Source organism: Antechinus flavipes, chromosome 5 (genome assembly GCF_016432865.1).
Source record: "Antechinus flavipes isolate AdamAnt ecotype Samford, QLD, Australia chromosome 5, AdamAnt_v2, whole genome shotgun sequence".
NCBI lineage: Eukaryota > Metazoa > Chordata > Mammalia > Dasyuromorphia > Dasyuridae > Antechinus > Antechinus flavipes.
Genome location: NC_067402.1, coordinates 34,532,670 through 34,559,253, shown reverse-complemented (window position 1 = coordinate 34,559,253; position 26,584 = coordinate 34,532,670). Strand labels below are relative to the sequence as shown.

At 39.7% G+C, this 26,584-nt stretch overlaps 1 protein-coding gene across 1 annotated transcript in view; it reads right to left on the bottom strand.

Annotated features, from left to right (window-relative positions):
- TBC1D5 (TBC1 domain family member 5) overlaps positions 1-26,584 on the bottom strand; it is a 587,873-nt gene that overhangs the window by 54,692 nt on the left and 506,597 nt on the right. Inside the window, exons 20-21 of the mRNA XM_052000341.1 lie at positions 11,316-11,572; positions 7,083-7,148 (exon numbers count right to left, since the gene is read on the bottom strand). Of these exons, the coding sequence (XP_051856301.1) occupies positions 7,083-7,148; positions 11,316-11,572 (323 nt within the window). The remainder of the gene's footprint in view (positions 1-7,082; positions 7,149-11,315; positions 11,573-26,584) is intronic.

The window sequence follows — 26,584 nt, the reverse complement described above, 5'->3', positions numbered from 1 at the left end:
ACTCTCATTTCTTTTCCATTTTTTCTTTGACTCATTTTACTCATAAAAACATTTTAAAAGAGTCTAATTTTTCAACTCTTCTTTCATCTAAAAATCTATATTCTTTTAAATAGGTATGCTTGAAAGTCTTCTATTTCATTAAAAGTCTATCCCTTCTCTCTCCAGCTTGGGATTATATTTAATTTTGCGGGAAGTTATTTTTGGCTATAAGCCTGTATGGAATTGCCTTCTGGAATACCACATTCCAAGCTCTCTGATTTTTGGCTATTTTTTGGAGAAATGAACTTGTGGCATTAGTGATGTTCTAATTGAGATATTACTAACTTTTACTTCCTGGGAGACATGTTTGGAAAGACTTTTTAGATACAAAGGAGGAGAGGTAAGAATTTGAATATATTTTCACTGTTTCTTGTATATCACTGAACATACCTATGATACAGAGAACATTTCAGTAATTCCTGTTTGAAGACCGTATGGTATAGAGGAGAAAGCCCTGGATTTGGAGTCAGGAAGATATGAGATATCAAGACAGATGCTAAACAGACCCAAATGAAAGTCTTAAACTTGGCTGTCAAAACTCCTAAGTGCTCTTTAAAATGGGACTGGGAAATATTTAGCCCTCTGAAAGACTGTCTCTGACTCATCTGCTTAGGAGTAGAACATTTTAAAAGTAAAGAAAGGAAGGGCACTAGCTTGCCCAGGATTAGCCACTAACTTCTAGGAAAAAGTACTAAAATCTAGGGTTTTTTTTGACTCTACAGTAAAATGCATGTTGAAAGCAAACTCCACACAAATCCATGAATGTGGCCATGAAATCTACAGAAATATTAATATAAAAGTTTACTAATACCTATGATATTCATTATTTTTAATAAATAGGCAAAAGAATACAAGTAACATTTAATTAAAGTTATAAGGAGGTAGAAAGCCATGAGTTACTTCAAAACTTGAAGCCTAAAGAGCTCAACCATATTATTAGAGCAAACAGGAAACAAATTTACAAATTGTTGGGGTTTTTTAAAGACAATTTGTTATAAATCAAAAATTACAACTGAATAGGTTTAATGAGGCAAATGAGGCTGAAAGTAATGTCTGACCCAGATACTGAGACACTGCCAAAAGTCAATCAAGGCAGAAGCAGGACGTAAAGATGTATTCCTTCCCCGCAAGGATCAGCCCTGCCTAAAATTTTGATTCCCTCCCCAAGTATTCAGTAGGTTTTCCAACTTTAAGTATGTGAATTAACTTCTTCAGCTAGGTCCCTGATGTCCCTCGGTGGGGGGCCCTGTAAGGCACACTGTAGGCCCCCCACGGAAAGCTGACGACCCCTCCCCAGGAGGCTCCTGAGGCTTTCTTACTCAGCCCATGGGCCCTTTGCTGACACCATTTCTAGTTTCCTGTTTGAAGCCTGGCCCTCGGAGGCGCCGGATCGAAGCCTGCACGTCTGGGAGCAAAGTGGAAGCTGGGAAAGTAAGGGAGGTCTGGAGAAGGGAGAGGGCTTTGTGTTTGTTCCCGCGGGTGACAGGGAAGCACTGGGGTTCCCGAGTCTGTGTGTGTGCGTGTGTGTGTGTGTGTGTGTGTGTGTGTGTGTGTGTGTGTGGTGGGTAACATGGTCAGTCCTGTGCTTTAGGAAAGCCCCTTAGTGGGTGATGGAGGATGGACTGAAGTGGGGAAAGCCCTGGGGCAGTTAATTTCTCCTGCCTCCCGCTCCCTGACCCCTGCATAGTTATTCCAACAGTCCAGACATGAGGTGAGGAGAAAGTGGGGGCAATTTTGGAGCCTTGGGGGCCAGATAAGAGAGGTGAGGGTCTTGATCACGAGGGCCTGGGAGGAAGGGAAAAGTGGAGGGGCTCAGATAATGAGCTCGGTTATGGGCACGCTGAGTTTACTACTGGACCCCCAGTTTGAGATGTTTGGGACAGTTAAAAGGTGTGAGCTCAGAGGTCAGTGAAGAGCAGGATGGGGAAATTTGAGAATCACTGAAACAAAGATGGCGATTAAGTCTCTGAGAGCTGGTGAGACTCCCCAGTGAACACTCCGGAGAGAAGAGCAGGGCAGAGCCTGTGGGATACCATGGCTAGTGAGCAGGGATTCAGCAAGAAGGGGTGGTCAGATCCCAAGGGGGAGATCTGGGAGAGGGGCTGGAGGGAGTGAGCCCTGAAAAAAGGCAGCTGGATCGGGCAGTAAGAGCCCCCAGTAAGTAACCCTGTAACTGTTTCCAGAATGACAAGGTGAGAGGCTGGTTTTTAAACAGAACTGCCCCCCAACTTTCCCTCCTTCCTCACCTTCTGTCACCTGCCAAAGTGCCCCTGTTCTCCCAGGCTCCCTGGCTCAGCACCGGGGCCTCGCCCCCCTACATTGGGCATGGTGCTCTCCAAGGTCCCCTCTCTCTGGCCATTGCACCTTCCCTGCCTGGGACTCTCCAAGAGCAACCAAATTGGTCCTCCTGCCTCAAGTCTTTCTCCATCCTCCAGTGATATTCCTCAAGCACAGCCTGCCCACGTCACCACTTCCCTCAGTGAGTTCCAGCGGCACCATGTAGCCCCGGGATCGTGTCGTCCATCTGGGGCTGCCTGGTCCCCTGGCTTCCTCCAGACACAGCACAAGTCCCACTATCTCCTGGAGTTCCCACCTGCCGGTGCCTCGGAGACTAAATTTCACTGTGGATATACCTTTACATGTTATTTACATGGTTTCTCTCCCATAAGAACATAAGGTACTTGAGGGCAGGGACTGTGTTATCCTTTTATTCCCAGAGTTTGGCAGAGTGCCTGATACAGGGTAAAGGCTTAATTAATGCTTCTTGACTGGCTGTAACATATTCAATGTAGGAAACAAGAGATTTTCAAATCTAGAAAGAGGGTTTCATGAAAAATGGAATTCCCTTTAGGAAAAAAAAAAAAAAAGCATCCTACTGCTACAACATAATCCACTTTTCCTGAATCAGTATTAGCTCATCTCCCATTATAATCCATTCTCTCTTCTACCTTTCTATCAAGGATCTGAAATCAGCAGCCCATAATTCATTTAAATAAAATCTGCTCCACCTACATACATTCTACATCATATATACCATATTCTTCCCATATCCATTGTATGTCATATAAAATTCATTTGACACGTATACTGGGTTTTATTTAGCCTGCAGTATTTTGCTTAAGAATTTCCTAACTGTTGGAATGGATGGCGCTTGGGATCTCCACGCTGAGGAGAGCAGCTGAGTTCATCGGAGAGCCTTGGAGAGTAAAGATATTCTTGATTTTTGCCTCAAGAAATTCCAGAATTCTATGTCTCTCTTTCCAAGTAGGAAAGATGATCAAGTCTCTTCTCCTAAGCTTTTATACCAACTCTATCCCTCATGGGACTACACAGATTGCACCACTGTTAGTTCCACCAGTTAGGAGGATCTTATGCAAAATGCTTCAGACCCGAAGCCTGGCTTCTTAAAGAGAATATTTTGAAAGTCTTAGTGCTATTTTAAGCTACTAAAGATTTTGGGGACACACTATGTAATATTAAGTTTAAAATGAAAAAAGATGTAATGACCATTAGATGTAAAAATCTTTTATCTAAAACAAAAGTCTGTCCCAAATCCAGAAAGGAAGAATAGTCATAAATTGGAAAAATGACTTGCCTATAAACCCAAAGGGCAATGTGGTAAGTAGAAAGAGTGCTGAGCTTGGAGTCAGAGCACCTTGATTGTAGTCCTTGTCCTGCTACTTGGGAGAGGCACTCACACTTTCATACTTCAGTTTCCCTGTCTGTTAAATGAGTTGGACTAGACCACCTCTGAGACCTGCTTCAGCTCTAACTTTATGTTAGTTAGGAATTGTTATCCACTGGCTCTCTGACCATGGGTAACTCATTTTCCCTCCCTGAATCTCAGTTTACCCGTTTCTATAAAAAAGAGATTAAACCAGATGATTGCTAGGGTACATTCTAGCTCTGATTTTCTATCATTCTCAGACAGAAAGAGTTGAAATAAATTTAGAAAAATCTAAAGCTTAAAAATCAGATTGTGACATTTATGCAAGATTATCCCTAAGGAATGAAAAACTAGTAACAAACTACAGTCAACTCCTGATTATTCAGTTATTATTCAGGTGTAAGTTCTATGGCCTCTTCTCCAGGCTCCTACCCATTTCCTCTCTTATCAAAGGGAGCAGGAGAAGGTAACAGTCAAATGTCTCTCTTCTCTTCATTGTTAGCCCCTGGGTTGGGAGAAGAGAGGTCAAGGGATAACCACATGAGGATTTCTATTTTCTACCTAACCGGGGCTCCAAGGGCACAGATAAAATGAGAAGTACCAGCTTCAAAGCCCTGCCGATGTCTGCTTTTCACAATTTAACTGTGGTTTAAAGGCGTGCTCACAAGTTGGCTGTTGGGATCTCAAAATTCATTTCCCCAGAAAAATGATACTAAAAATGATGGAACTAACCTGCAAAATTAAATTTAATCCATATCATTGATGCATATTACCTTGTGGTGACATGCAGCACACTGAATTAGTCTATATATGCTAGTATGCAATATGCACATATGGCAATGTGTATATCTACATACAACGTGTCTGTCTGTCTGTCTCTTTTTAGATGCTAAAGCAATAATTTGGGCACAGAAATGAGTAAGAGGGGAGGACTGAATTGGATAACATTTGGTACAATATTCAGGATATCAAAGATTGGGTTTGCCTCTGAAGCAAAAACTAATTTTTAGAACACTGATATTTTCCTGGATAGGTGCAAATCACAGAACACTTTGACTTTAAGGAATCAAAATTGCAGGAGACCTAAGAGGCAACCCAGCCCTGGCCCTGAGGGCTGTGAGCAAACGGGAGCTTGGGATGCTTTTGTAGACATGTAGCAGAAATAGCACAGAAGGTATTGGTCAAGACATGTATGACCAGAAAATTATGTGGGTTTGGGAGAAGATAAGAGAGGGATCCCCTCAAGTGTTGTACAATCATTCCTGAAATGCTGAAAGGCCCAGAGGAAGCCCCTGGGATGCTGTGCAGGCCAGAACCACAGAGGCCCGGATGGACTGTAGTTTACATTGGGGCAGTGAAGATCCCCATGGATGGATTCATCAAGATGGTGGGAATAAGGATCTGGAGCTTGGTAACTCTCAGCCCTCTTACAGGACAGCTCAGGGCAGTAATTAAGGCTGACAGGAAAACCTCACCTTCCCTGCAGCAGGCCCGGCCCTTCATACCTGCCATTCTCTCTGTTACCAAGGTTCAAGGACAGTCCCCCAGGACTAAGCCAGAAGTTTTGGGGCTGGAGGTACTTGTGAGATGTAGGGTGGGAGGATGAGCTGGGAAAGAATTGAGGCTGTGGAAGGGGTTAGGGAGGCCCTGAATGGAGAAGGGGGATTATTCCCTCAGATCACAAAGAAGGCTCTTCTTCTTTTTTCCACCCTCCTTCCCAATCCTCCCTTTGGCTGAGTTGAGGAAAATTCTGGGATGGGCTTTCCCCTCCACTCTTACAACAGCTGTAGGTATTAAAGTGCCAAGAAAAGAAGATTACGCTGGGAACTGGAGAGGACTTTCCCCTGTTCATTATCCACTGGACGAGGAGAAGCAGAGGGATGTGGGATTGGGAGGGCAGTGTCCCAACGTGAGGCAATGTGGAAAGGCCGAAGCTGAGAGCCATATCACCAGTTGTTCATTCACTTTTTGTGACTCCACTGGGGGTTTTCTTGGCAGAGACACTGGAGCAGTTGGCCATTTCCTTCTCCAGCTCATTTTACAGATGAGGAAACTGAGGCACACAGAGTGAAGTGACTTGTTCAGGGCCACATGCTGTTAAGTGCCTGAGGCTGGATTTGAATTTAGGAAAATGAGTCTCTCTATCTACCTTGCCATCTAGCTGTATTTATCTGCCTCTGACACTTAATAGTTGTGTGATCATAAGTATGTCACAACTTTGCAGCCTGAGTTTTCCCATCTATAAAATGGGAATCAAAATACTTATACTATCTACCTCACAGTTATTGAGGAAAGTGCTATATAGGAGTTACTATTAATATGGTTGAGAAAGGAACTTCCATGGACAGTAGGAAGTAACAGACGGAAGCGAATTCATATCTAGGGTAAACATTTATATGTAAAATACCCAACAAAGGCAGCCATTTCTATGCAGAGAAGGACTTTATAAGAACAATTAGGTGCCTGAATTAGGTGAGACTTTAGTTTCCCCTTTCATTAGAAGCTCAACTAAGATGAGGTGATTGATTATATTGTAGGAGCTGGTTGTAAGCACCTTAAGTTAATAAAAGAAAAACGCAACAAACATTTATATTTATACCTTTGAGAAGTTTTACACCTTTCTAGACTCTAGACAGTTTAGAATTAATTAGAAGGGGTCTGGGAACCCACCCTCTCCCCAAACTGCCTCTGTTTCAAAGATGTTATAATGAAATCTAGAGTGATTGCTCCATGAGAGGTGCTGATGGTGAATCACCTTTCGAACAACTTTCTTACTAAACTCTTTTTAAAGAATGCAAGCCTTCTTTGTCTTAGAAAGCCCTGGCAAGTTAGTAAAATGCTCTTTATTTTCCATTATATCACCATTAGTCACTGCATTATGATGGCCTGTCACAGTACGTTTTAATTCTTTGATAAAAATTGTAATACAAAGGCCTACATTTTACTATTTGTTTCAAAATCAGGCAGGAAAGTCTTTTGAAGTAGAAGTACCTGCTGCTAATCACAGCGCGCTGATGCTTCAACTTAGCCCATATTCATCTAAGACTGTCATACTGCAGCAGGGCAAGAAAAGGAGCTCCTTAATCTATGCAGTCACACAAGTGAAGCGTGAAAACAGACTTTTTCGGAGGAGAAACCAGTAGTCAAGAGAGCCCAGCCCGGAGGCAGACTGAGCATCACTTGGGTGTGATGCAAGGGAGAGCACTGTTTTGTTCGAAACAACAGCGCCACTTAGTGGCCGGACAGTAACAGTGACGTGGGAGGCGCTGCAAATGGAAAATAAAGGAAAGCAAAAATGGCATTGGGGTTTCTTGGAGAAGACAATGATAATGCTGCAGGCAAACAGAGATATACTATGTCACCATAGTAACTGTACCTTGGAGGTCAGTTAGAGTCTGGACAGGAACAGAAACCTGAGCATCGCTTCCTGTAACTACATCTCCTAGATTTCATAAGAAAAAATAATTAGATTTCATAAAGAAAAGTAACTGAATGAAATTTTCTCTCCTTATTCCGACTTTTTCATTCTATCCAACCCCTGAAAACAAAGAACATAAACCAATGGAACAATTATTTTCAAAAAGGAAATGAAAAAATTAAAGTGTCTTTTAAGAAAGTTTTTCTTTTTCTGTCAAAGAAAAATCATCATCATCCAAAATAACATATCCAAGTATTTTCCTATGTGCACTTTATTATTTCTATAAGTCTTTCAAAAACTTAAAAAATCAGAAAAATAAAGCTACCATGAGTTTTGTGTTCAATCCCTTTTTAAAAATGGAGTCACCTAAAATTAGCTTTCTTTTACATTTATTAATATTATCCGTCTATTAATAAACAGGTGTGCTTTAAAAAAGACAATTCTCTCTCACATTAGAAATCATCTTTAAAAGTAGACTCAAGTGCTCTTAAGTACTAGACAAATTTTTTTTTAAACAAGTGTACATTTTTAGTTTCAAATCAAGTATTTAAATGATCTTATGAGCTATCATATTAAGACTGAGAAATATCAATGTGCAAATATATATAAGGGATGGCATCCTCTTGAAATCAGTTTCTTTTTGTCATGTGACCTTTGAAGGGCCAAGTAGGACAAGGGCCCTCATAAGAAGAGTGGGGGTTGAGGCGGGGCACCTCTTCCCCTCCCAAATCCTTTGAAATATTCAGAACATAGCCCAATTTAGAAAGGGGGGGGAGCAACTGAACTTTCCTGGTTGGTTTTCTTGATGGCTAGCTCAGTATTCAGGATAATCAATAGCATATCAGTAGGTAGTTTTCCCCCTCTAGAAAATGATGCAAACTCCTATGTTGCTTCATGATTAACTGGTGCATAAAAAGTAATGACGTTCAGTCTTTTAAACTGGTATCACACCAAAAAAAGGTTACATATGATTAACAGGTTCAGTGATTCCCCTTTGGTATTTATACAATAGTGAAAAATCCATTTCCGAATTAAATGCCATCCCTTCAGTGCCCTGGGCACTTGCTTCAGCTATGATTTGCAACATGATCAGCTCATTTAGAATTTGCTGGGTTGTAATTACATTCCCACAGATCAATTAATAGCATCCCTTTTTATATTTCTCCCGTAACTGAAATAAAGTAAAACATCTGCCTGACAGGAGTTTAGAAAATAACAAAAGCAAGGAGTTTGTAGACTATAAAATAGTCATTAATTGACACATTAAAATACCTCATTTCTCTTTTAGAGTTGACTTCCAATGATCTGCGTTCATCTGTTTCATTCGCTTTGTCAATACCTGTGGCGGCTTTTAAATTTTAGTCTTGCCATCCACAGCCTCCCTGCTACCCCTGGGTCACTTCCTCTTGCTGCCTTAGTTTGTGGTCAGGGAATGCAAGCTAATTTTAATCTCATCAGAGCCCCACATAATCAGGGAGGCAAATCTGTTATCCCCTGAACCACAAAGTATATGCCTAGTCAATCATAAATTAGTTTTGGATTATCCATAATATTGTTCATCTATATCAGCATGAATAATCAAGAAATGGAATATGTTATGAAAACCATATAAGCATTTTTATCTTTGTAAACAACAATTTTTCAAAACTTGTGAATTTTCCAGCAGAGTACGCTAAAAAAGATATTACATTTTCCCCCCTCAAAGGCACTGTGCATATGACTGATTACTGCTTCTACGGATAGCTCTGAGATAATTTAAAATCATGTCCCTAATACTAGGTCTCCTAACAGGCTGACTACTGTGCTGTTTATCAGACTGGCTGATACAATTTTAGATTTATCAATGAGGCAATATCGTTGGGCCTACTTAAGAGAAGGAAACATGAGCATTCAGAAATTATAGCAAAGACTCATGCTCCACTCTAGGGTTAAAGGGCTTACTTTAAAGATTTAGAGACTTCTGTAGTTGGAAGGCCCTTAGGAAGCATCATAATTCACCGCCTCATTTTACTGATGAAGAAATTGAGGTACATAAAATTTAGAGACACATCTGGGGTCATAAAGCTGGGCACACAAGGGCTGAGACCAGTTACAACGCCTCCCGGTTCCCAGTCTCGTATTCTCCCCTCTCTCTTTGATTTCTGATTTGGTTGTTTCAAAGCAACTCCCCAAAGAAAGCTGTGCCCACTTTTGTATTTTAAAACTGCCCGAGCATCCCCCAGAGAGGAGCTGTCCGGGGTAACAGAGGGAGCTCCACCACCATCCTCAGAAAGAGGATTTTGGGGTAGCTGGCCAGCTCAGTGGCCAGCTATGTCACTGCGGGCAAGTCACTCTCAGGGCCTCAGTTTCCCCACAGGTTAGTAAGAGACTGGACTAGGCAATCTCTTCCACTCCTGGTGGCTCTCACTATGATTCTGTGAAAACACAAAGAGTTCTTAAGACGATCGCTTTCTTTCAGTACAGGGATTGGTTACAAAACACCCCAGCGATCCCCGTGTTCCAAACACTTCACTTAAGTGTTCTGTCGTCTCCTTAGGATTGGGGACTGGGTTTTCATCGATTGTTCCATCTCTTCGCACTTCCTCTCTCACTCAGTGGTATTAATACTTGACATTTCCTTAGAGACACAACTTTATTCTGCTAGAGTCATTTGGCTTGGTTCCTCAGAAAATTTAAAATACAGTACTTAGAGACTCTCTGACTCATTTGCCTGCCATCAGTTAGAATTACTACTGACTATAGCTTGTTATCAAAGCAATATTGAAATTATATTTGTTCGGAACAATAAAACAGTACAATTAAGAAATATATAAAATAACATTCATTTCCATTCTGGAAGTGGGCATGTCTCCTGGCATTAAAATACATTTACAATATGCTAATGATTTTAGGTCCCCCTTTCTTTAAATCATATGTGACAGCTTTGCATTAGCAAGTAAGGAATATAATTTAAAACGGTTATTCTTCTGCAAGGTAAACTGAATATTTTAATAAAAATTAAGATACTAATTATATAATGACTAAGATCTAACAGAACAAGACCTGAACAGAGCAAAGGCAGGGAGAAGCTGGTATTGGGAAGGAACATTCTCGGGAGGGAATGTGTCTGTGGGTACAGTGATACCTCATTTAACGCACGTTCTTAGGGAATAGAAGCACTGACCCGAGGGATTTCCTGGATGCTGGATTCTTGTCCCTCTTAGCACAGTAGCTGGAAAGGCTAAATCATCCTGCTGCCCACTCAGACCGAGGGCATTGAATGGCAGCTCTATCTTGATGCCTCAGAATCACGTTACTGTCCATGTTTCAGAGAGAGATGCTCCTTCATGGAGCCCCTCTATGACATGACTCCAGGAGGCTCAGCTTTTGGGCTCTCGGTCTCCCTGCCTCCTGCTTCACAAGGGAGTTCCCAACACTGCCATCCTTTGCCTCTGTCAGTGAACCTGCCTCTCTAAATCACATGCTTCTCCTATGTAAGGTAGGGAGAAAGAAAAGCACCCCTATGCCCATTTTAGGTATGAGGGTTACGGTAATCTCCCCTGGTCTGTGAAGCCAGTCAGCTAAGGCTCTTGCAGATGAACACAAGCGACAAGGGAACAGGCACTTGGGACGGACTCTCTGAGAAGCTCAGCTACAGGTCTTTCTCCTTTTCAGGTTCTTGGTGGATCCCTTCACAGTCAGACTGCTGACCTCTGGTTGGGTAAGGCAGATGTGACTCTATTAGGTCTGTCTGAGTTTTATCACCTCAAACGTTAGCCTGTGCTCACATGATCCACCCAGGCTGGTCAGGTTATTTCAGAATAAGTTTCTGACAGGGCAGTGCCCCTAAATACTGAGCCCTGCCAAACAATCTCAGATTATATTGCAGATAGCCTATTGTCCGATGCTACCTAATTAGACATCCAAAGGGCTTAGAGGTGAATTTAAAGTAAGATATCTGAAAACCCATAAATTACTTTTTAACAGTGCTCTTGATGTAGAAAACAAAACTCAAATGGATTCTAGCTTAAAACTGGATCAAAACACTGAATTAAGACTTTAAAATATTGATCCCCTGAATGAGGGATTTCAAAACCACAAATCTTTTTTTTTTTTTTTTTTTTTTTTTTTTTTTTTAAAATAAGAAGCTTAGGAAATTTCATCTTATGATAAAAGAATTTTCATCTGCTTCACTTGCGTTCTTTTCTGTACCTTTGCTGAGCTGAACCGGCATGCTCTCTGATTTCATCATTCTTTGCTGCTGCATCTGCTGTGGTGGGTGATGGTGACGAGGGGCCTCTGCGGGGGTCCTGACTGTCATCCCAGCAGGAGAGATGGCACTATTGCTGCTGGGAACAGGGCCTCCAGCATTGCCCGTGGTCATTGCTGGACCAATTAACTTTCTGCCAAAATTAAGGAGGCTGTTGGAGACCTTGTTTATATTCAGAGGGGCAGCTTTGGCATTAGCCCTGAAAAAGAAGATACATATGAAGTAGTCAGATAGTACAGAAGCAAAAATCCTATGCACAATCCTCCCTCCACCATCCACTTGAGCAGGAGTCCAAATAGTAGCATCACAGCAAAGAGAATCATTGGAAGTCTAAACAAAAGACATATTGACACAGTGGGTCTACAGAATGATAAGACCCATTTATGGGGATTTATGTATGATTTATGGGGAATTCTGCAGTTGAACATTGTATAAAAATGTATGCGTGTAAAAGATACATGTATATCTCTAATCTATATTCATCATGAATTGTTAAGTAGTCAATAGAAGTTGGATTGATTAGCTTGAGGCCAGCAAATGGGTCTTTTTGCCATCTTAGATGGTTCATCAGTGCCTAGAAAAGCACTTTTCACACCATAGGTAGACAATCAATAAATATCTTTTTTTCAAATTGAGAATGAAAAAGGAAAATTTTGTTGCTGAAATTTTTCACTTTTCTTTAGTGCTAAGTTCATGGCAGTGAATTCTGGCAGAGCCACTTGGCTATCCATCATTTTCAAAGCTCTGCCATGGTCTTGCAGTACCACAGTTGTAAGGAGAATCTATATCACCTCCAGGAAGCCAACATTTTTTTTGGCTAAATGCCTAACATGAGCTTGTTTCCTATAATTCCCATATCTCTTGAAGAAGCATAGTACCAAAGGTAATTGGCTCTTTGAGATATTCAATCTGTTGAATTCTAGTTCACTGAAATTTTCATACCATTTTAGCTAGAATATGCTCCAACACTTCAGGACCGATGATTTCATCGGTATGGACAATTTTCAAGCAGATGACCTTCATAAGTTGCTATAGTTGAGAAAAAACAGCAGCTAGTGGCTACTCTAATGATGAGCTTCCCCAAACTTAGCCCTGCAGGCCCCTAGATGACAGCTCTATGGTCTGTCACCAGTTGGCTTTTTCTAATTTGATAAAATCTGCCAGAATGTACGTTTCAAAGATGGAATGCTGGGTTTGGAGTCAGAGAACCCAAGACTTCTGTTCCTGACTGCACACTTCATTTCTAGAGACCTCAGTTTCCCTATGTGTAAAAGAGGTGGTTGGACAAGATGGCCTTTGTGGTCTAATCCAGCCATAAATCCATGATTCTTTGATTCTAAAAAGGGAGGTCAGATCCCTGATATGATGAAGCATTGGATTCAGGGTGATAGAAAAGCTACCAACTTAGCTAGAAAAGAAAGGAGTCACTTTATGTGCTTTAAAAAAAGTACCTGACAATTGGCTTCCTAAAAGAAATAGAGGCTATCTTGTTTGTGACATATGTGTATATTTTCTGTGGAAGTGCTGGTGCTTCCTTGCCTTGTCATAATATGGTAGATATCAAGTCTTGGGTTATCTGACCCACTGCAACTCAGCCCACTTACATGCGGTGGAGCGGATGGGGGGTACTCAATGTGATGAAGCTCTGTATTTCTGTGGAACTGCGGTCTCAGCCTTGTGAGGATCCAGGCCCTCTAGTGGTCAATTGAACCAGGATTCCTCATTCTGTCCGACTCTCCTCCAGGTCCTTTCACAAGTCTTTCCTGAGGCCTTGGGGAGTCTGTTAGAAATTCTGGCATTGTGTGGACCCCCGTGGAGCACGAGGGCTGTTCACCCTGAGGATGCTCCTGCTGCACTGACCCACATTGTCCAGTCACTCATTCCTCTCCTAGAGGTTGTAGGTCACTTCTATGCAATTCTTTGTAATGTTGTATTTCTTCATTGCCTCCTGGCAATTTCTTTCTTTGGAGAAAGCTGTATTCCATGGCTCATAGTCTTAAAGAATCACTGGAAAAAGATTCTTCTCCAACAAGGCATTTTCCATGTATATAACAAAATTATGTGGTTATATCCTTAAGAGATATAACAAGAGAACAAAGTTTGCTAAAGGGAGGAGCACCGTTTTCCTATTTGGAACATTGGCTGTCCTTTGTAAACTACTTCCTCCTACTTTAACTATCCATTAACATTAACAAGTCATTAACATAAGAGAGGGGACAAACAAGAAGATGTGCTGTTGTTCAGTCATTTTAGTCGCATCCAATTTTCCTGACCCCATTTGGGATTTTCTTGGTAAATACTAAAGTGGTTTGCCATTACCTTCTCCACCTCATTTTACAGATAAAGAAACTCAGACAAACAGCATTAAGTAATTTGCCCAGGGTTATACAGCTACTAAGTATCTGAGGCTGGATTTGAATTCAGTCTTCTGACTCTAAATCTGGTGCTCTCTTCATTGTGTCAATCAGATGCCCTACAAGAAGATCCATGTTTGTTGAAGGTACTTGCCACCATAATGGAGTGTATTCAATGCAGAGTTCAAATGGAATGAGGGGTCCATACTAATGATGGGGTCTTACAGAAGCTCATGCTTGCAGATGACAAAGTACTGATTGTATCGAGTCCTGGAACACTGGAGAGTGTCCAAATGGGAACCATAATCACTCAGAAGAATCCAATTTTCAACTACCCAGAGGAGAAAACAAATGGAACAACAATGCCTATTATTTAGAATCCAAAATGCAATGCAGTTGGACTGGCAACCTAGAGCTGGTCCGCAAGCACAGACATGTTGGATAGAGGATGCGGTTGGACAATGAGCTCTACTGATCCAGAATTGAAGAAGAAAAAGAGATCCCTCATTGCTTTTGGGAAATTTTGCAGTGCTTTCTACTGATCCCAAACTTCTACCTAAAATCAAGGCATATCATTTTAATAACAAACTAATAATTTAAAAACCCCAAGTAGCATTAGCTATCTAGAATTAGTGTAGCAGAGTGGAACACCATCACACACAAAAATGACAAGTCCCCAGAAGATCCTAGATGAGCCTGAAGGAGCCATTCACCCCCACTCCTGTGTTCCATTTGTCAGGCGACATTTTCATTTCTTGCAGTGAGTAATAAAGAGAGGTTCTACCATAACATGAAAGCACTTCCGGCTTATTTTACTTCTCAGCTTTAAAAGTCAAGATTCATAATTCACCAATATGAAGAAGTTATAATGTTGTTACCCTTTTTTATAAACAAAAATGTACTAGTCAAATTCCCATATTGCCAGCTGTAAAATTTATATGTTGATAAAAGTACTAAGAAACTGCTACAAGCGTTGTCAAGAGACTACAGTTAATGTATCTTCATTACTACTAATAACACTTACTACAATTCACTAAAAACATATAGATCAAGCTCACTCCTGCAGGCAGTTTTTCATTTGGACAGCAGCACTTATAAAGGGAGGAGCATGGTTTTCCTATTTGGAACATTTGCTGTCGTTTGTAAACCACTTCCTTCTACTTTAACTATCCAATGTTTTAGCTTTTTTAGATTCGGAAACTTCATGCAATTTAAAAGCAACTTGATTTCATGAATTTTCAGGATATAAGTAAAAATGATATGCTAATATGGTCAACATGCTGTCCATATTTTTTATAGAAGAATTTTCATCTCACTGATTTAAGCAAAGCCACTAATCCCATTAGCACCACATCAAGATTTCTTCACATTAAATGTATTAACTCATATTTTTTAATTTACTCGAGATAAATTGACCTTTATTGTTGACAATGGTTATATAAGATAATATTTCATCAAGTCAGGTCTGTTAAATTAGAATAAAGAATAATCAGAGATGCTGATGGACAGGAAGACTGGACTGGATTAAGCATGGAGTACAACGTGGAAGTGAGTAAAAGAATCAAAACTTCAAGCAGAAGGATTTAGGAATTTTCAAGACACTAAATATCTGTATGTAGTATACTCTGTGGCTGTGAGGAAAGTTACTGCTTTGAAAGGTTTTATTCCTGGAAATTAAAAGGATGACTTTGGAGAGAAATTAGATAACCTAGTCAATGCTGAAAGCAACAGACTTCTTTATTTGGTGTGTTTAAGGGAATGTCCCCAAGGTCATCTGGTTCAAATGGAGCTATCCAAGAGCAATAGGAAGGTGATGTGAAGGGATGCAACCCGAAGGCCCAAATGGGACAGGAATTATAGAACTAGTCACAGTAAACTGCAGGACATAACACAACCTAAACTCAGAAGTCACAGGTGTCAGGGTAGGAATTCTCGTCAGTGGCAGGTCCAAGGACCTGATGCACTTTTGTAACAAGCTTTCACTAGCTTCATTGTCACCTCATGTGTCTTGGCCATTCAGTTATCAGGAGGACGACTAGAAAGTTTTGTCTTTCTAAATCCGATTTTTCTTGTGCAACAAGAGAACTGTATAAATATGGACATGTATATTGTATTTAAGATATACTCTAACATGCAAAATCACAGGACTTTACTATATGGAAGGGACATTTTGTCCTGTGAGTCAGATGCCTTTGTAAAATCAACCAATGACAAATAGAGTCTCCCACCTTTTCTAGACATCTCAGTCAGTTGGGTAATTGTGAAGATGCACTCTGTGCTAGAAAATGATGTGAAAGCTTGCCTCTTCCTTCTGTTCTTTTCATTAAGGACTCCCTCAGGGATATAAAGACCATTCTCACAAAGGTTTTAGAGAACATAAAAAGAAGCCTATGTGGCAGTAGTTGCAGAGGTCTTTCTGAGCAGCCTCTCTTCCTTTCATAATAATAGCATTTGTAAAGCTTTCAAAAATTTTGGAAATCGTATCTTTTAAGAGATTAAGAAAACCGATTCCTGGGTGTCTTTAACATTGTATAGATCCAGCATGAATTTTCTTTTTCCTATGTGCATTTGTTCAGGTTTGCCTATAGTGCCCTTATTGTACCATGGAGAGCATTACCTTATTCTGATCCAAATTCTGTCAAAGCAAATAAATGGAATTACTCAGTTGTATTTAGGATTCTTATCTATTTGAAACATATTTTATTAGCAACCCCAAGCAACTGCTCAGAGGATGGTTGTCCGGTGTAACTAGTGTGGCAAAAGCAGTCTAGGGTTGAAATATCTTCATGGAAATTCTTTTATTTCCAAAAGCAACTCAGAACAGATGCGCTTTGCCTTAAGGTTTGCCTTAGGCACCTCTGAAGGCAGCCAGGTGAGCTCTAACTGTTGGGAATGCTCTCCCTGTACTAAGTTTCAGTTTTCTTCTTACAAGTCCCATCTACTGCTCCTGGGTTCTGGAGCCAAAATGAAGACATTTAAAGCTTCCTCTCCGTGACAAACCTTCCAAAGTCTGAAGACAGCTAGTAGGTTCCCACCGAGATGTCTTCCAAGTAACCACCCGACCCCCAGATCCTTCACCCAATCATATCTCAGACTAACCCATTCTTCAGCCCATCAATGTCCTTCTTAAATGATAATGCCCAGAATGAGCACAGTCTTCCAGAGGAAATCTGACAGAGTACACAGGGACCATCAGCTCCCTCTTCTTGAGAGCTTAGCCCAGGTCGTCCATTATCCCATTAATTGGGTTCTTGGGTTGTCATGTTGCACTGATTCATCTTGAGCTTACAATTCACGAAATCACTCCATCTTTTTCAAACCTCCTGTCTTTCATGCTTTCCCCAACTTATATCTGTAAAGTTCATTTTTACACACAAGAGTAAGATTTGGCCTGTATTCCTTTTTTTTTTTTTTTTTTAAATTTTTTATTTAATAATTACATTATATTGACACTCGTTTCTGTTCCGATTTTTTTCCCCCTCCCTCCCTCCACCCCCTCCCCTAGATGGCAAGCAGTCCTTTATATGTTGGATATGTTGCAGTATATCCTAGATACAATATATGTTTGCAGAACCGAACAGTTCTCTTGTTGCGTAGGGAGAATTGGATTCAGAAGGTATAAATAATCCGGGAAGAAAAACAAAAATGCAGATAGTTTACATTCGTTTCCCAGTGTTCTTTCTTTGGGTGTAGCTGCTTTTGTCCGTCATTTATCAATTGAAACTCAGGTCTCTTTGTCAAAGAAATCCACTTCCATCAAAATATGTCCTCATACAATATTGTTGTCGAAGTGTATAATGATCTCCTGGTTCTGCTCATTTCACTTAGCATCAGTTCATGTAAGTCTCGCCAGTCCTCTCTGTATTCATCCTGCTGGTCATTTCTTACAGAACAATAATATTCCATAACATTCATATACCACAATTTACCCAGCCATTCTCCAATTGATGGGCATCCATTCATTTTCCAGTTTCTAGCCACTACAAACAGGGCTGCTACAAACATTTTGGCACATACAGGTCCCTTTCCCTTCTTTAGTATCTCTTTGGGGTATAAGCCCAGTAGTAGCACTGCTGGATCAAAGGGTATGCACAGTTTGATAACTTTTTGGGCATATTCCATATTGCTCTCCAGAATGGTTGGATTCGTTCACAACTCCACCAACAATGCATTAGTGTCCCAGTTTTCCCGCATCCCCTCCAACATTCATCATTATTTTTTCCTGTCATCTTAGCCAATCTGACAGGTGTGTAGTGGTATCTCAGAGTTGTCTTAATTTGCATTTCTCTGATCAATAGTGATTTGGAACACTCTTTCATATGAGTGGTAATAGTTTCAATCTCATCCTCTGAAAATTGTCTGTTCATATCCTTTGACCATTTATCAATTGGAGAATGTTGGCCTGTATTCCTACTGCTTTTCATCTTATTCGATTCAGCCCAAGAGTCTCATCTGTGTGGATCCAGCTTTTTGTCATATACAAAAAGGACGAGCATGACATTTATACCTTGATTCAAGTCATTCATAAAAATGTTAAACCTCCTATGAATGTTATGGAATATTATTGTTCTGTAAGAAATGACCAGCAGGATGAATACAGAGAAGCCTGGAGAGACTCACATGAACTGATGCTGAGTGAAGTGAGCAGGACCAGGAGATCATTATATACTTCAACAACAATACTGTATGAAGATGTATTCTGATGGAAGTGCCTATGTTCAGCAATAAAAGGATCCAATTCAGTTCCAAATGATCAGTAATGAACAGAACTGCTACACCCAGAGAAAGAACACTGGGAAATGGATGTGGACAGCTTGGCATTTTTGTTTTTCTTCCCAGGTTATTTTTATCTTTCTAAATCCGATTTTTCTTGTGCAACAAGAGAACTGTATAAATATGTACACGTATATTGTATTTAAGATATACTCTAACATGTTTAACATATATGAGACTGCCTGCCATCTAGGGGAAGGGGTGGAGGGAAGAAAGGGAAAAAGTCAGAACAGAAGTGATTGCAAGGGTCAGTGTTGAAAAATTACCCATGCATATGTTCTGTCAGTAAAAAGCTATTAAAAAAAAAAGTCATACCTCCCAAGACCAAGCATATAGGCTGAACACCTCCTGCCACATGGACCAATTCACATCTACTCTGAGTTTGCCTGTCCAACAAGTTTGACTCAACCTGATCCACATCTCCATAAGAAAAGAGTGAGATATTTGGTCAAAAGTGTGGCTAAAATCTAAATAAACTATATCCCTGACATTTCCCTCATCTATTAATTAGATCAATTATATTCAAAAGGAAATGAAGCTAATCTGTCATAAACTGGTCAGTATGAAGCTATGCTAATGGGTTGTAATTATTACTTTTGTAATCTATATGTTCACCTAATGTCCCTTTAGTAATCCTTCTAGAGTTTTTCCAGGAGTAGGTTAAACGTAAGTAATACTTTATAATTTGAAGACTATACTTTTTCTTATTTTGAAAATTGGAATATTTGCCCTTTTCTATTTCTATAATGACTTTCCAGCTTTCTGGAATCTTTCAGGGCAGTTAGATAATGCAGTGGACACAGTGCCAGGCAGAGTGAGGAAGATTCATCTTCCTAAGTTAAAATCTGGCCTCAGACACTTACTGTCTGGGTGACTCTGGGCAAGTCACTTTGCCCTGTGTACTTCAATTTCCTTATCTGTAAATGAAATGGAGAAAGAAATGGTTTAAAAAAATGGTATTTTTTTCCAAGAAAATTCTACATGGAGTCATGAAGAGTTAGACATGAGTCAAATTATCAATACTTTCTAGCTAGGGGGCTCTGGCCTATTGACTCACCAACTCCAAGCCTAAATTTTCTTCCTTGTAAAATGGGATTTGAGAGTCAGCAGTCTAATAGAGTGGGCACCTGATACCCTTTCAGATTGTTCAAGAAGTCAAAACTATTTTTATAATAACATTAAGATATTATTTGGATTTTAATATACTCTTCCCTTTTTCAATTACTTTCTATGTGAGGCAGGATTTTGTTCACATATTGCAACCAAAATGTATAACATATTAGATGCAAAAGCAGATACCAAAAAATCCAACTTCTAATACGTCAGACAAGAGATTTTTAAAATACGCAAAACAATTCCACTCTTTGTACTGATTTTTAAATGTAGTTATTTTTCTATAAAAATATTTTTAACAGGTAATAGGTTTATTTGTTATTTTACAAAATAAATGAATAAATATTTAAAAATTTATTTGTTTTAACTTCTAATATGGTAAATAGATAATGCAATCTCAATAACTTTTGAAGAGTAAAGGAATTCAAAAAACTTTGAGAACATCTGACTTAGTGGCTGGGGGCTGGAACTAAAGTCAGGAAACCCCAATTTAAAGCCAGCACTTCTCTACTGCACCCCCAGTTGCCTGTGTGCTTACCTCACAACTGGACTGAAGAGCTCGAATGAGAGGATGTATATAAAGTTTTCTGTAAACTTTACAGCATTAGCCTTTAGTAAGCACTTACTACATCCCTGACACTGTGAAAAGTACTTGGAACACAGGGAAAGGCAAAATGCTAATTATTTTTTCTCATCATGATCATAATCTTTTCATCTTTTTCACTGAGAATCTTGGAGTACATTATTCTACTACAGTTCTTTTATATCAAATGTCCTATGATTATGGCCCAAGTGGAGAAAATGACTGCTTTTTGTAGATTAACAGAACTGTGAGGATGTAAGCTTATCCCCTGTAGGCTCCCTATAAGCTTCCTCAGAGCAACTCTAACAGAGTGAAAGGACAACAGGGATTACATGTACCTCGTCTTACTTACATATAATTTTTATCTCCTCTGCTAAAGCTTTTCATTGAACGTATCTTGGAGATTATGAATTTGGCATAGTGACATGAATTTAAAATACTATGCTTTGTATTTTTGGATCCAGTAAGTTGCTGTGGGAAGGCATGGAGATGGAGTTCCATCACTGGGTTTTCTGGATACCTTGACAACACATGTTCAGTTTGGGGGTGAAATAAATTATATGGGCCTTTATAGCTACTTTCTCAGGGTTCTGATCCATTCAGGAAACTCTGCTGTACCCAGAATTCACTGTTTCTCTTGCATCCAGTTCCAGGGAAAGGCTCTGCAGAAGTCCCAGGAGAAGGTCCTAGGAGTATCTTCTTCAGCTGGTTCCAGGAAGGCTTCTCAGAGGGAAAGGGTGTCAAGGAATCCAGCACAGGAGATTACGCAAGGGCAGGGTCAAGGCCCTCAACAAATAGAGATCCCTGATTAAGGCAGTTGCCATGATAAATTCATGGCACTCATGCTGGGTACAATGATCTGGAAGAGGGCGTAGGAGCTGGAAAGGAGGAAGAAGCATGCTTCTGTCCACAGGAATTCTTGATCTAAATGATGCTGAGTCTCAGCAAGAGAGGGAAGACCAGGAAGGAATGACCTCGGGCTAGTTCTTTCTGTTTATACCAGTACAGCTGTGAGGAGTTCGAAATGTATTTCTGAAGAGAAAGTTCTTACCTTATCAAAAACTCAGCAAAATAGATCAAATGGTGGCTCTAAAAGAGACTGTGTGTTCCCTAAAAGCAACTCAGCTCCAAGCCAGGTGGGACTCTGGGCTTTCCCTTGACATCACAGGTGGCTGAGCTGAGGTCTCAAGCTCTTCATTTTGGGGAAAAACTTTTGGATCTGGGGATCTGAGTAGCAAAAGAGTAAGTGGCTGTTGGGAGAACATGGGCCTAGGCAAAGCTCATCCCCTCCCCAAATACCCGAGGATCACCAGGAAAACACCAGGAAAAAGGCAGGAAGGGCTAGAAGGTTATTTCCCCAGCCCAAAGAAAATGCTGGCCAGGACGCTTTTACTGGGGCTGGCCCCAACTTCTTGCGAAAGGAGGACCAGCAGCACAGACATCCCAGTCAAGCTGTGGACAGCAGGTGAAGGCCGAGAGGAGTGAATACCTTGATCAGGAGTGCAGGCAGAATGGTGCTGTAGACACCCTTTGAGTCATGGCAGGGAGAGCATTAGCCCTGGGCCCACAAGGAATTTCCTCATAACAACTTTACTGGGCACAGTAAAGTTCCTTCCCCCGCCTTCCCAGGAGGAGAGATAATCTATTCAACAATGGAGCTACCATTGGGGCAAAACTGACATGGCTGAGGATGGGGCTGTCAAATTTGCATGAAATGATGCTGTGTCTGGGTGGAAAAGTAAGCAATAGTTTGTTCTGAAATAAAGGTCTGGTTCCAGTACAATTTATTAGTCAAGTTCTTCAGGGTAGATTGAGACATTTTTTTGGGGGGAGGGGAAGAAGTGAGGACATTTTTCTTCATTCCAATAAATGGAGCAAGTTTATGAAGTATAGAATTCCAGTCACCAACTCATGCCTTCTGAGGTGCTCCATTTTTAGGGCTTACACTGATGTATTACGCAGTCACGCTCTATGGTTTCTTTCCATGATCCAGATGGTTCACTAAGTGATCCTTAAAGATCTTTATCCTCTTTAAGGATCATCTTTTTATAATTTCTGGTGGCAATAATAACCTAGTCTCAGATTGCCATCACAAACCCCACCAGTTCACAAATAAATCTGTGACTCAACCATTTGTTCACCATGGCTTCGTGGACATGTTGCTAGCTAAGTGTATGTGGATGCTACCTACGCAGGGGCCTCTATTCCATTTCTGAATCTTTTCATAGATTCCACAAAGAGCGAAACTCCTTTTGTCTGCATTTGACAAATTCAGTGGCATGTTACTGTTACTGGTTTTATCTGTAGCTTAGTACAGTCTGTTTACTCCAAAAGCATTTCTGTTAGTTGACTTGTTTGTTAGGTGTTCTAAAAATGTCGATTAGTTCTCTTCCTCCTCTTCAAATATAATCAGCTATTAAACTTGGGAATAATATCCTGTAAGGAAAAGGACTTGAAATTTGTCTTGCTTGAAAATATCTTTAAAAACTTTTTTAAATGAATTCATAGCCCACTGCATCATAAAATAGACATATTTTAAGAGTGCCAGGAAGAAATTTCAAAATGGTATGATTCTAATTTGAGAAATAGGTATAAGTTAAAAATAGGAATAGAAAAAAATTTAAAAAGAATCATTTTTCTGTTTACATAGTTCTGAAAAAATACACCAGAAAATTATTAGGATAAATATTAGGATAAATAAAATAGACTGAATTTACTTGGAAATTGGGCTTGGAATGAACATTTTCCATACTTATAGAAAATTCCCTCCCTGAGCTGGTCTCACAAACTGGTCCCGTGCTATTTTACAAAATTCAGAAGGTAAACAATATGAAAGTATGCTAACCCACATGTAGATGAGAAGACCAGATTGTTTCAGTTGGATAAAATAGCCCGAGTCCTCTTTTCTCCCATTGTTTAAAAAGACAAGTTTAAATTGGAAGATGTTAAGTCTGGAAGAACTAATTTTAACAAGCTTACTGAATTAATCCAAACTACTAAAGTTGTAAAAGAATTAAGTAAATATTTATATTTGCTACTTTTAAACTAGTTTAGATAAGGTTACAGATATTTAACATAAACAAGTCTTTTTAAGATAATTAGAAATATCCATTTTTAAAATTATAAAAATGAGTATTTCTTGTATTTCAGTGAAAAAGTTATCCACAGAAGTGTTTGAAATGACAAAAATTCAAGGACATGAAGATATGAGAAAAATGACCTTCTAGGAAACTCCATCTAACCAGAAGTATCATTGACCTAAGACTCACAATCTCAAAGCAAGTTCTAAAAAGATGATGTAATTTCTCCATGCCCTGACTAAAAAGAAAACTTTTACATTTTTAAGATTATATATGTAATCACTAAAATAAATTTAAAAAATTTTTCTTTGAATAATTCAAATTCAAGAAAATATCTGTTATTTGTTGCAAAAGTTTAGACTGAATCTTTAGTCCTTTTCAGAATGATGCCTGTATACTTTGGATAGTATTCTGGGGGAAGTAAGTGAAATACTACACTTGGTCAATTTTCCAATCAGTAAAATTAACAAAGCTTTACCACAATTCCTGTTCTGTCATATATACATATACTCATATTTGCAAGGTTTGAAGTTCTACCTGCTGGGACTTTTAGGAACTGTGGTGATATTTTAAGAGGCAATGTTGTGATCTAGAAAGTGCATGGCATTTGGACTGAGGAGTCTTGGGTTCACTTATGTTAGTGATTGGGAAGCCACGTGACTTTATGGTTTACTTCAAGTAATTTTTCTGTTTCCCTGGGACATTTGACCCTATGTTGAGGCAAGAAACATGGATGTACTTTTCTTCTTTTGAAGGAAAAAAAATAAAAATCTTTGATGTAAGAGCTAAAACACATAACTCCTAGATATTTCTGATAGAATGCTGATGTAATTAGCAATGCCTGAACCTGACTATCTCACCTAAAGCAGTTTAATCTATAATATTATTGCATTTAAATAGCCCTCGGTGTCTTCTGTAATTCTGACTAGCTATGGATTTATTAATACTGAAAGTTATATAATCTGAGAGAGAATAAAAGATAAAGCAAGCTTCTGGATATATAGAAGCTCCCATTCCTGATGTCTTAACCTTATCCGATTCTCTAAACTACACTATATACAGGACAATAAGAATTAGAAAAGTAGGGGGAAAAGTGGGAAATTGTGTGTCTAACTACCATGAAAATTAAAACATAAAATACTGACTAATTATGAAGGTAGATATTAACAACCAAAATCTTAAAATTATTCGCTTTGCCTTTTTAGCTATTCAAAAACTACACATACATACTCTGATTTAAGGCTGGTTGCACACAAAAACCAAACCAAAAACAACAACAAAACCAAACCTACCCAGGCTTATTCAACAGAAAATTAAGAGAGGATTATTTATATCCTAAAAAAATGATTGGTTTCACAAAATTATTTTTAAATAGAAAATTCTCTTAGGACATGTTAACTATTATGCAGAGTAACGTACATTTCTCATCCATTTTGCTATAGTTTGGTAAAAATTCTAAATCTCTGACTGAAAAGCAAAGAGATTTTATAAAATTAACTGTTAATGTGAATAATATATTGGAAAGACCGGAGGAGAAACTTCTCCACAAACACTACTAACATCAATTCACAAATATGCTTTTTCTAGAGCTAATTAGCCTATGGACCAAGAAATGTGAGGTGAGATCACAGGCCCTTGAACCAGACGGGATGGCCTTAGAGGCAGGGCTTAGGTCAGAAAGACAGAGGCCTGGATTGGGCAAGATTCCCACCTTGAGACACAGTGCTATCTTGGGGTAACTTATTATTTAATTTAAGCTAACCTTTGCTGGCTAAGAGCTGGGGGGGAAGGGGGGAGGTGTTGTGAATTCTATTCCTCTGGGTCTAAGGATAAAGACAAGCTTCTTCTGTATCCTGCCCACTATTGCTTACTTGAAATAAGCTGATCCCAGTCATGAATCTAGGCTTAGGAAGCCCTTGGTATTATACCTCATTTATAAACAGATGCAGCTGAGGTAGCTCAGGCTCTCCAGGGATTCCTGAGAGGGACTGGGCAGCTGATGTATCATTTGTTTTGTGATCCTGTGATGAATAAAGGAACCCGACATTTTGAAAAGTTGTGTTGTACCATCTCTTCAAAACGTTAGACCCATTAAAGTTAAGTAATGTACAGATGCATTAGGGAAGATAAGTATTCTCTTCCTCTCCTTAATTTCAGTACATGTATGGGACTAATCAGAGATTGCTCTCTTTTAATGTAGAGAAATTTTGTGCTATGCATACTCAGTACAGCTTTTTTAGTAGCAATAGACTCTTAAATTAAAACCTTTAAAAATTAAATAGGTATTTCCTAAGTCTAGTCACAATTTAGACATTTTTATAAAACCAACTTTTGCTTATTTGAGAAAAAAACTAACAAGATTTAAAATGTAAAATGATCTTTTTTGCCCCTCTTACTTAATAGTTGGAGTTAATGGAATGATGAGGAAAAAGGCTGTGCATGTGTGTGCATGTGTGTCTTTTAAGGAAATTTATTCAGCAAGTAAAATTAGGGTATGCTGTGTAGTCCCCATATATGTAATAGCCTATCACTAAAATACCTAGGCACTTGCTTTAAAGACTTAATTATAGCAATCCGTGGTAAAGCAGAGAAGAGAAATCAGGCTTCTTGATTTCGGGTGATATTCTTATCCGGGAGATCACATGGCATCCTTGCACTCCTCTTCCCTTATATGGCGACACCGGGCTAAGCGAAGGCCATCCCACAGAAGCGGGCATCACTCTCCCCGGGCTCCCGACTCCTTCTGGGTTTGCTTCCCGGCCCTTTCCTGGGGAACCTCTTGTGCCCTCCCCTGGCCTCCCCACATTCCCCTTGCTCAGGCTACTTCCCGCCCCATGTACTTGGACTTAGATCTATGGAGGACACAGTCGATGTGAAATGTGAGTTCTACTCATTGGTTCCAATTTGGTCTGGGTCCGATTTGAGCATCCTGAGCTAAAAATAGCCCAACAAAAGCCTCACCAAGAGGGATGTAGGGAGTAATAAAAGATAGTGAGATGAAGAGTTCTGGGCTGAATTTCATGGCTACAAGTACAGAGGGGACAGGAAAAGCTCTGGGGAACCTCATCTGTGCATCTTCCACACAGACCTGGCACAAGTGTTTTGAAGGAAAAGAAATATGGCTTTTTGACCTTGAATAACAGAAGTTTCCTACCTGTTAAACTGGATATGAAGTACTAATACTCTGGGGGATGGGAGTCAGGGAAGGGATGAGAGCTTAGTAGGGAGATAAAATCTAGTAAAGCCAACAAGAACATATATACACATAAATAAAGAGAAAGTAAATCTAGTGATGACTCATCTGCCAG